We start from the raw sequence: 12029 nt of genomic DNA on the forward strand, positions 1-12029 counted from the left end.
TCAAATAAAAAACTCTAGGGAAGGGTCTTGAGGAAAATGTATCTTTAATAAGTGGCATTAACTTTGTTTCTATGTTTATTAGTTTTTTTCCCACTTTACATTTACCCAACAGTGCATTTAGACTATAAATAGTTATTTACACATCAACTAAAGGATTAAACTTCTCTAGCTATTCATCAACAGTATATTATATTTATTTTTGACAGTAAATAACAAAACCTTATCGTTTAGTCATAATTCAGGACATGGGACTTCTCTTTGAACTGTTTTACCTTTTGTAATGTCAGGGCCTTTTAAAGATCACAATTCAGTATTTTTTGTTGGCTGGAAAATTTTGTGGGAAGTGATACAAGGTAACCTATAATTGCTTAGATCCATTTTAATTAGCTGATAGTTGTCTCATTTGACAATCATGTCAAAATCTCTTTTTTTATATTGGTTGTGTGTTAATATGACTTTTTGTGATGATTATCCACATGGATAATAGTCAAAAAAGCAATATCAAATAAAAAGTACCTTCCAATAAAGCTTTTTAATATCTTTGTATCAATTGTATAAATATTGATACAAAATGGAATGGAATGTTTCCCCCATGGAATGTTACACTCATTACTGATAATTATGGTTCTTATTCCCCCAAAAAAATCACAAAAATCCTGTTTTGAAAGAATTAAGCATGTGTGACTGTTATGGTTAAATTGGTTTCTTTTAAATGCTAAAATTATCCTCCTTTAATTAACCTATTTCAGTAAGATGGAGATGATTATTTTTTGTTTATATAACCTGTCTTTTTTCTTCTTTAATATTTGAAAATCATATACACATACTATATGTTATTGTTTGACTACTCATATCCAGAAATCAACGCCACTTTGCTTATTTGAATATTATACTAAAGAAATTGGATACGGGTCACGGAAATTACATTAAAATGATAAGGAATTTTGAAAAAATGTCTGTTTTAATTTTAATTTAAGTGATAGACAGGTTGCCGGGGCAGAAAATGAATATACACAACAATATACACCATTTAAACGAAACATAATGACTGTTGTTGCAAAAATACAGGTTCCTAAGCTATTTTAAAAATCGAAGCGAGAGGCTTTTAACATTGTAGTGTAAAATACAGGCTTAAATGGCTGAAACGTCAAATTTGCAAATTTCGTGTTGAAAATTGGCTTACAAGGTCATTACAAAAACAGGTTGCCGGGGTGAAATATGAAATTTCCAAAGAATAAGCAAGTCCAAACCTTGTATGTGTAGTCGTTGAACTCTAGGTTCCCACGTAAAATTAAAATGTCACTATTTTGAGAAGAATAAACTCACGAAGGCACGAAAAATTCACTAAATTCGCATTCATTGTTTTGATTTTGACCGCCTGACAACTTTACGGAAATATCAAAGTGATTGTAAATAAGGACTCTGTGACGGGCAACTTATAATATCCGTGTTTTAAAGATTTCAATGATATCAAGCCTATCAAGCCAGTGCAGTTCAAAGTACTATCACGTGGTACAATTCTCATTTACATATTATGAATATTAATTAGCAAAACCACTACTAATTTCTGGCTATGTTCATGTTATCATGTCTTCAAAATGTTCTGCTTTCCTCTGATGTAGGAGAAATTCTTGTTAAAGCCATTCTAATAGGTGTCCTATAGACAAATAACTGTGATGATGCATAACACTATTCTCTCATTATATCTGATGGCATGTTCACTTTCTATTACACAACTATAAAAGTTTTGAAATCAAACAAAACAAAGTATTGACATAAAAGACATTTAATGTAGAAAGACAAAACAAAGAAACAGTCACTCATGACATTAAGATACTATGGACGGATCTCTCATACATGGTGGAAAACTAAGCTATTTACAATGTGGAATGTCAAATATAAATACTGGTACCCTGATGGTACTAACTTTATACCTTCTGTTCTAAAATGTAACATATCAGAATTATATACCTACACTCATCACCGCTAATTATGGTTCTTATTAATAAAGTTCATTGAAATGTGTAGATCTTTTATCTAAGTTTTAAATGGATGAAAGATATACTGTCTAAAATAGACTTTTATAATTTACTCATAAACAAACATAATTGCATCTTTCTTTCTTCAGTTTTATGATTCTTTATAGTTTAAGCAGCTTTAAGATAATTGAAAACATTTGAAACCGACATAATTTAACAGAAAAACAAAACATTTAAAAATGTTCATGAAAATTAGACATTATCATTTTACATTTTGAAAAGTGTGAAAGAATTGTGAAAACAAAATACACTTACAGCTCAGAAATAAAATAAAATTCAACTTAAACTTAAACTACTCTACATTTTGTAACAGATGAATGCCTGAGAATTTAATGGGACAATATTCACAAAAATGAATTGTCCATTTTACTTTTAGAAATTCTGATCATTTTAATCTTACAGCTAAAAAATCATTTCTACATGTTAAAAAGAAAGACGTTTCAGTTATTCTATTGGCGAGTAAATTTCACCTCTATAAACACCGAGATTAATAAGCTACTATGAAGAAATATAAATTTTATACACTACATTTACTAAAGAAGTTACTGTTGTATTTATTTTTCCTGGAATATTGACCCCACCTGCTCATATAGGCATATTACTCTCAAAGAATAAATAGCCCTTCTCACAAAAAAAATACACTAATAGGAATTTGAACTACTCATTTGAAACAATATATTAAAATCTTCAGATGGTTTGCATTCTAATTTTGTCATTCAAATGGAAATAGTATTAAAACTTAATTATCTTTATTAATTTCAGACAGCTGCTCTGTCTTCTATTTGAAGCCAACTAATATAAGGTGTTTTATTTTTCTCTTGAATTAGGCCTTGTCTAAATTAACACTTTTCTAACTTGAGTTATGTCTGTTCTTGAATCTTGCAATTTAAAGTGTAAATGTCATGAAAAATTTTAAGCATAAATTTAATACAAAATATGTTTGAAAATTTGGAATGTATTATTATGATAAAATGAAACGAGTCAAAAAAACTTATACAGATTTCAACATAAAAATTCATTGGTTTACCTAGATAACAATACTTTTTCTTCATTTAAACACATTTATATATCAGATTACAAATGTCTACTTCAACAAAGCATATATGATGGTATTTGAGACAATTAAACCTTTTTCTAACCTTATAGTAAAGATTTTAAAGTAACTTTGCAATTCTGTGGTTTCTCTGTAACATATTCACATGTCACATTTACAGTCAAATCAATCCACAATAAATAGAAAGACAAAACACCTGTCTTGAAAGATCCAACACTCGAATCACCAAAACTTTTGTTTTAGGCACAATCAAAACAAGACAATAAAATATATCTTCAGACATTTTTGTGTGTATTTTTAAAAGCACTTCAATGTGACATAAACAGAGGTCATATAAACCCCATTAAACAAAAACATAAGTTAATCTTTTATAACTATCAAATGTAAGAAAACATATGAAAAAAATATTGTCATAATTCATAACATATAGTTGAGTATTAATAGTTCAACTCTACAATTTAGAATTTCAATCATGAGAAAAAAGAAATATTTTAACCATCTTTAAGATTTCAGAATGGATAAAGCTCTTGCATGCTTGCACAAATATTCAAATCTTCTGCATTGAATACACATTGATACTATGGTATTCCAAGAAATAAAATATAAGGTTAACAAAAGATGTGTCGATTCACAAACTAATCTACGAAAAATATTGCATGTACACAAGATTTATATAAAATAAAATTACCTCATTTGAATATTTGCAAATTTAATTAAAGTTTATAAAGTTAAGGACACCATTATTAACTATTTGTTTGGTGCATTTGCATTTTTAAAAAAATTTGTCATATTGCTGGTAAGATTGCTTATAGCATATCATATTATGAGATATCTTTTTATGCACAAATATAAAACTGGAATTGCAAAATTGTAAAGGCCACACAATAAACTTTTGAAAATTCCTTGTTCAGCTTAGAAATATATATTATTGATAGATCTTTTCAGAAAGTTATTTCTGAATTATAGATTCTAAAATGATAATTGTCAATTTGCAATGTAAGCTTTATTGACTGATTGTAGCATTTAATCCAATATTCTAGGATAAGTTAGTATAGTTATCTTTTAAGGTTTATTTTTTATAGTTGCTATGATAACTTTTATTATATTTTTTGGAAAGTCAATTGTAATGAATTACACATGTCAAAATGATTGAAACAATATATTCATGCAAACATAATAAATAAGTTAAAATAAACCCACGCTACATTCTTCCTATACATTCTATCATATACCTGTATTCATGATTATATAAAATAATGTATGCAAATGAACACTGAGGCTGCAGAAAATAATAATGGAATTCATCATCAGAAAAACAAGACAAAAAGGTAAAATGTATGTATTCCATTCTCAATTTTATTATTTTAAATGTTGTGAGATCTATGTCCCCACTACAAAACCAGGTTATAAATCAGTTGCTGTCTTAAGAATTTAAGGCATTTAGACCCTTTGAAAAAAAATTATGCACTAAAGGCCATCAAAACTTGTGACACATATAACAAGTCTATAATGCTTGAAATAACTTGGCATCAACCTATACATAGGTTAAATAGTTGTTAAATACACAGTTGATGCGTTGTTGTATGGGGGTGCATACCAATTCTCATAATGTAAATTTATATAAGACGTTTTGAGTTATGCAAAAAAAAAAATCTAATATGTATGGTACTTTCAGAGAAGGAAAAGACATCAAAATTATAAATACATGTACTGCAGATGCTGTTTCCAGTTTATTCCTGTATAGACTAGCATAGAATAACAACAGTCAAAAATAATATGCCCTGACAACATGGAAATGTTTCTACACATATATATTTGTCTAATTCCCTGAAGTACTGTGAATATCTTTTGTAGAATGAGACAGATACAACTATCTATTGTGATTATTTCCCCTTGATAATTATGTGCATAATGCAATGGGGAAATGTTCCCCAATGTCATTAAAACAACCTTTTATTTAAATAAAAATAAATAATGTTTTTTTGAGGGATATAACATATTGATTTAATGAAAAATCTTTTTAAAAATAAAATTGTGTAATCCATCATATTCAGGTTAATAATACAAATGTATAAATTCAAAATTGCATTAGTATAATGAATTCCTTGCTAATTTACAGAAACAGCTTGTGATCAGGAAAGCACAAAAGTTTACAGCAAGCAATACAATAGGAGGCCAATAAAACTATACACAGAGTTAAAACAACTGTAGAACTGTTATAGCATATTGAAACATTAGTTCATATTGACAGAACTACAAAAAAATATATATTATCTTTTCCACACATTATTGCTAATTGTTATGAATATTTTTTATAAAAATCTGAAAAAAAGAAATTCTGTGTGAATAAACCCCCTTCCCAAATGAATTGCAATATCTATTTCTAAGATTAGAAAGATATATCCCTCAAAGTAGTAACAGATATTAGCAGACAAAATAATGTATTCAACATCAGACAAATATCACAAATAATTGCACGTTTTATCGTTCTATAAGTGCAGATGCTGTGCTGTACAGGTTATTCCCCCTTGATGAGCTACTTGTCTGCACTTTGTGAATTTTATGAATGGGACTATGAGTCTTTGTGTTACTGTCATCATACATAAAAGATTCTAACTTTGGATTTGCTGACAAGTAAATCTCCGTCATAAAAACTGGTTTCTATTATCACATTCCCACTGAAACAAAGAAAAATATCATTAATCATTCCATTACTCACTGTCAGATGAACTCAGGTCATGAAGCTTTTCATGTCAGTACGAAAAAAATCCCCTCTTCTTTGTACTCATTGAAGCATGACTAAAGGGCATTTATTCCTGTTCTTTTTAATTGATTGTTTGTACTATTGACTATTTTATAAATTAGAAACCACATTTCTTTGTTTTGTTTTATTTGTTACATACTGGAAGTCAAGAGGAATTATTATTTGTGTCTCTGATCCTTGTAAGTCTTAATAAAATTGAGAAAGGAAATGGGGAATGTGTCAAAGCAACAACAACCCAACCATGGAGTAGACAACAGCCGAAGGCCACCAATGGGTCTTCAATGAAGAGAGAATGTTTTTTTAAATTTTAGTTCATCTATTTGTATCAGTATTGAGTGTGATGTCCATTTTCATTGAACTAGAAGATATTTTTGTTTAGGGGCCAGCTGAAGCCTGTGTTGAAGACCCATTGGTGGCCTTTCGGCTGTTTTCTGCTCTTTCCTCTGGTTGCTGTTTCTTTATCACATTCCTCATTTCTATTGTCAATTTTATCTATAAAGCAATGAGAACTAAGTTATCTGATATCAAGAAGGTGTTGTAATCATATATATGGTTGCAATATAACTCATTGTAATTCTTACTTTAGAACATTTGCTGGCATCATCTGACTTTCTGGTGCTGCTTCTATCACAGACTGCCATGTATTAGTGGAATCAGGAATTACAAAGCCAAATTCAAAATACCATTCTAAAAAAAAAATTGTATAGGTGATGATTACATTTATGTATCTAAGTTTGTAATTATTAAATTTTTAAAGAACAACTATCTTATAAACTATCTTAAACAGTATGCACATTTTAATTTTTTTTCTAAAACTCATTTCATTGTATTCTAAAGCATACTTTTGAAAAACTGGTTAGAACTCACAAAAAATGACACAGATTTGTGATCATTTGGCTCCAACAACATCTGAGACTTTGATACAAAATAAATGTGGAATGTGTCCATGGGACACAGATATTGCCACCGCTTGAATATAATGTTATAAAGGGACATAAATTCAGAACTGTAAAAGTGACACTACTAAAATTTCATACTTGATCTGAGTTTTGTGGAATCAGCATTGAGTATATAAGTTTCATATCATTTGGTAAAGGCAAACTTAATTTAGAGAATTTTTTTCCATTTGTGAAGGGCATAACTCATGTAACTCTAGAATGGTAAAAGTGACTCCACAAGAATTCAAACTTGATCCATGTTATGTGGTAATAAGCATTGGGTATAGCATTCATAACAAATGGTTGAGGAAAAATGAAGTTAAAGATTGGAAATGAAAAATTCAGCAATTTTTATTTGTGAAGGGGAATAATTCGTGAAAGGAAAAAGTGACAAATGAAACCTGATCTGTGTTTTGTGGTATTAAGCATTGTGTTTAAGTTTCATAAAGTGGTTGAAGCAAAGTAAGTAAGAGATTTGGAACCAATTTTTGAACATACAGGGATGTGGGCATAAAAATCCACAAAAAAAGAGAAAAGAAATTCACATAGTCATAAGAAAGGAATGAGTAAAATCCAGTTGATTGAGCTAGAATATATATATATATATATATATATAGTATAAAGTGTTTATAAATTAATGTATACATTTCTCCTTCAGCTAATGAGTTATTGGCCTTTATATGGTTAGAATTGACTGTTTTTACAATAAAATATTTAAACTGTCATTTTGAGTTACTGATTCTGAATTGTTGAGAAATTTAAAATACAACACAATTGTCTATTTATAACTGCACCAACTTTTAACTTTCAGCTATGTATTTGAAAATTTAATTTCTAACCTTGTCTCAGACATTTTGCTCTCATGACTCATGGGCCTATTTTTACCTACTGACTAGTGTTATATACTTGTTTTGAAGTGAATTTAACTCATTGTGACTTGGATGGAGAGTTGGCACTCAAACCACATGTTCTTATTTCTACATTTTCTATGTACATGTCTAACTACATGTAAATATAAACATACCTTCTAAAATTTTGCCTTTGAAGTAAACTTTTTGTTCTAATCTAAATTTGTCCATCTGTTCCTTTGAAGAAAAATTAATTTCTCTGGATACTGTTTTACATTTTAAGATCTTCTTAGGTACACGAGCTAAAAAATATAGCATGGTAAACATCTTATTTTGACCACTTAAATTAAATAATGAGATAGAAATATATCAATGTAATTTAAATATTACGACTTACAAGAAATAAAAGATAACAACATGCTATATACATGATATATGCGATATGGGTTTTAGCTCATTGTTGAAGGATGTTCAAGGACCTATTGTTTACTTCTACATCAATTGTCTTTGATGGACAATTGTCTCATTGGCAATCATCAAACATTTTATTATTTTCATCATGCTACACTGTATATATTTTTTTTATAAACTTGCTGTTTTGTAATTGTACATGTGCTTCTTGACTTTGGCAAAAATCCTGACTTGGTAGCTGACAATGTGACCATCTACAGGAAACACAAATCTGTGTCTTTATCTGTAACAATTATTCTGACATGAGGCTTCCCATATACTGAGTGTTCAACAGAATACATCAGATAAGTTAGAGGGATAAATATAACTACTGACTTAATAGATTCAAAATTAACATGATTAACATGAGTTTTTAAGAGGTTTTTTTTCATTAAAACTGTTATTGACCTTGTATAGTTTCTACATGCCCATTATGCATACATTTGTACATGTATTCTTGTACATGAAACACCATGTGAACATTTATTATACCATAAGGAAAAATACTGTTTATTGAGAGATTTATAATTCTAACTTATCTGATCTGTGTTATACAACTTTTTACCTTCATGATCTTTATCTGGAGATGACCTGTAAAATAGTTCAAACAGTGAAAATTAAATGCTACTATTATTTTTAACAGGTAAATTCTACTAAATGGGCATTGCACAAACTTGTGTTATCCTGCATGCATTAATATACATGTTATATGAAATTGACTGCATGCAATTATACAACAGCAGATATCTGAGAGTATTTCATTTTGTAGACTGGAAAGAAATTTTTATTAATAGCTGATACTTTGTATCATGTATTATTCACAGATCTGGGGTTTTTTTTGGAGGGGGGTGGGGGGTATCACTTTTTGTGTCGTTGGGTATTTGTCTTGTTAACATTACAATGTATATACATCTCTTTTATTAATATAATGTTTCCTTTTTTGAAATATTGGTGTTGTATTATACACTTTTTAGGCAGATTTATCATATACTCATATACTTGTAACAAATCAGCGTCCTTGTAAATGTTGTAAGCAAGATCATTCACTAATTTATATTTAAACATTACATGCATATATATATTAATATTGAAATGTTTAATAATACATACAGATCATCACTGGACTGCCATAATATTCTACCACTGTCTGCATCTCGTAAATTCATCCAATTACTTTTTATGTGTTAAGGGAAATTCATGAATTGAATATGATGTTGACCATAGAAGTTTGCATGAATTACCAAGCTTAAAAGTCTGTTATACATTCACATGATTAAGTAAGTTAATAATTATAACAAAAATGTTTTCATAGTACAAGGTTGCCCACTCGCACTATCATTTTCTATGTTCAGTGGAGCGTGAAATTGGGGTTAAAAATTTATTTTGGCTTTAGAATTAGAAAGATCATATCATCAGTGAACATAAATGAACATGCATACTAAGCATGCTAAGTTTCAAGTTGATTGGACTTCAACACCATCAAAATCTACCTTGACCAAAAACTTTAACATAAGGGGGGACAGACAGACAAATGGACGGATGCACAGACCAGAAAACATACATGTAATGCCCCTCTACTATCATAGGTGCATGTGGGGTATAATAGATGTGGTGAAATTACCTATGAGAGAACTTTCCACCAGACAGCAGAGACCAAATACCTTATAGAAAGCTATGAAAGCCCCACATGTCATTCAAATGAACATTTGAAAGAAAGTGAAGAAAATTATTGTCCAAATTTATTCTTTGAAAGGGTTCTATCTTCATGACCATGAATCATGATGATCTTTGGTAAGTAACTTTCAGAAATATTCTATTTTTTTTTTATAAAAATTTAATCAGTCATGTCAGTACTGTAATGCTGTAAACACTGAGCTTCATCTTTGTTGATACATTTGTACTTTATTCATGTTTAAGGCATGGTCATCCTATCAACACAGATGTTGGTTCTGATAATTTTAGAAACATAATTAGTCCCTGTATCATTAGTATTCTATATTTTAAGCTAAAATCAAATTAAATCACTTCTTCTTAGTTCTAGTGATTAATTTGTACTACTTAAATAAGTGATTATTAAAGAGAGACAACTCTTACATGTCTTACTCCAAACCTTTATGGAAATTTTAAATGTTACTTGAATCACTCATTTAAGTAAGTCCCCTGACTGTTTATTCATGTTTAAGACTTGCTAATTATTGATAAAAAATAAAGTGGATAATACCTTCCTCATTATTTTTATCTTAGCCATTCAGATTCAATTACTTCCTCCAGGATTATGAAATTTGAACTGATATTAAACATGTTTTAAATAAAGAACGAATAATCTATCTACACAATGGAATCCATGACAAATCGCCCCACTTTTTCACCAACTCAACCCACTTTGAAAGAAAAAATCAAACCGGTTTACCAAATCGTCCCACTAATGTGTAATGGGGTTAAATCCTGTTAATATTACTCTTGCCAACTCCGTGAACTCACCCCACTTAATGGAAAACAGTAATAGATTAATATACATGTATAATTAACCACCATGAATTTAGTAATGCCAACTTGCCCCACTTATGGAAAAATATGCTATCTCTTTGTATATGGGTTAAATTACCATTACAATGTAAAGTGAATAAAGTATAAGTTATGGAAGCAGGACAAATCGCCCCACTGGCAAAACGCCCCACACCAAATCGCCCCACTTTTTCACAAACTCGCCCCACTATTAAAAGAATAAAAAAATCGCCCCAACCTCGTTAAGCGACTCGCCCCACTTTTTAAAAAAATCGCCTCACTTGTGAAAAGGGTTAAATCCAGTTAATTTTTCCCCTTTCAACTCGCACCGCTTATTGAAAAAAGGAAAAATCTACTTCTATATACAATTTTCAGGTCTACCAACTAGCCGAATTTAAATGAAAACTTATTTGGATTTTTGTAATCACACAGAATACAAAAAAAAAAAACACGAAATTTATTAAACTTTTTTAACATTCTTAAAATATAATTGCAAATATATTTTCGTATCATTATTGGAGAATAACTTTATACTTGTAAGCTTAGTTATTTGTATAACAATTGAAAGGAAACCTGTTAATTGTATTATAATCATACAATTGATGCGTGATTAACATTTATATATAACTTTATTCAGAGTTTTTAACAGCAATTTGATTTTATAGCACTTCACTTAGGTTATCAAAGGTATTGACGTGGGCAGGGACAAAGATATACAACGGGATTGCATCTTTTTTTATAAGTGGTTTATCTATTTGTCATGAGTGGGACCAGTTGACAGACCGTATTTCAGCGGGATTTTAACCCTTTTCATAAGGGGGGCATGTTATCATACCTATTTGCAATAGGAGTTAACCCTTTTCATAAGTGGGGCGAGTTGGTAAACAAGAGTGGGGCGTTTTTTTTAGAAAGTGGAGCGAGTTTGTGAAAAAGTGGGGCGATTAGGTGTGGGGCGATTTGTCATGAATTCATAAGTTATAATATTATAATTTACACTGTCTTCAACATTGCCCCAAGTTTTATCACATGTAAATCTGTGTCTGACTGTGACAACAGAATCTGGAGAACAAAGGGAGAACATGATGTCATAAAGTAAAGCTGTAGATATATACATGTAGAAAAGGTCGAGCAAAGGAATTTAAATTTGCATGTGACATAATTTATTGTAAATGTCACAAATCAGGATGTCTCTAGACGCCGATGATAGATTTGGAAATTTGTGAACATAATTGATGTGAATATATGTACAGTTATCTTGTTTAAGGATACAGTTTGAATCCTTTCATTATGTCCTCTGCTTTTGATGGCATATTGATTTATAATTGTGTTTTATCAAAACTAGTCTGGTTCTATTTCACGATTCTCCAATGTCAACAATTTAGAAGTAGTTCGTTAAATTTTCATACGCGTCAATCTATATCAAGTGAATGT

At 29.8% G+C, this 12029-nt stretch overlaps 1 protein-coding gene across 1 annotated transcript; it reads right to left on the minus strand.

Moving 5' to 3' along the window:
• Window positions 1-1770: 1770 nt before the first annotated feature.
• On the minus strand, window positions 1771-12009 carry LOC143055958 (retinal rod rhodopsin-sensitive cGMP 3',5'-cyclic phosphodiesterase subunit delta-like). The gene is made up of 6 exons (XM_076229017.1): window positions 11868-12009; window positions 9204-9266; window positions 8659-8684; window positions 7820-7945; window positions 6439-6544; window positions 1771-5771 (listed from the first exon to the last, which is right to left on the minus strand). Exons 1-6 carry the CDS (start codon window positions 11906-11908, stop codon window positions 5690-5692), a joined length of 444 nt encoding a protein of 147 aa, XP_076085132.1. The 5' UTR covers window positions 11909-12009; the 3' UTR covers window positions 1771-5689.
• Between the last annotated feature and the right edge of the window lie 20 nt (window positions 12010-12029).

This window comes from Mytilus galloprovincialis, chromosome 13, assembly GCF_965363235.1.
Source record: "Mytilus galloprovincialis chromosome 13, xbMytGall1.hap1.1, whole genome shotgun sequence".
In the NCBI taxonomy this organism is placed as follows: domain Eukaryota; kingdom Metazoa; phylum Mollusca; class Bivalvia; order Mytilida; family Mytilidae; genus Mytilus; species Mytilus galloprovincialis.

What these genes read in the sequence shown, in the direction of transcription:
- LOC143055958 (XM_076229017.1), bottom strand. Translation starts at nt 11,908, where the DNA reads ATGCCATCAAAAGCAGAGGACATAATGAAAGGATTCAAACT. An exon ending in TGGCAGTCCAGTGATGATCT is followed by an intron (nt 8,685 to 9,203) that starts GTATGTATTATT and finishes ACTATTTTACAG; the next exon opens with GTCATCTCCAGATAAAGATC. An exon ending in CAAAGGCAAAATTTTAGAAG is followed by an intron (nt 6,545 to 7,819) that starts GTATGTTTATAT and finishes TTTTTTTTTTAG; the next exon opens with AATGGTATTTTGAATTTGGC.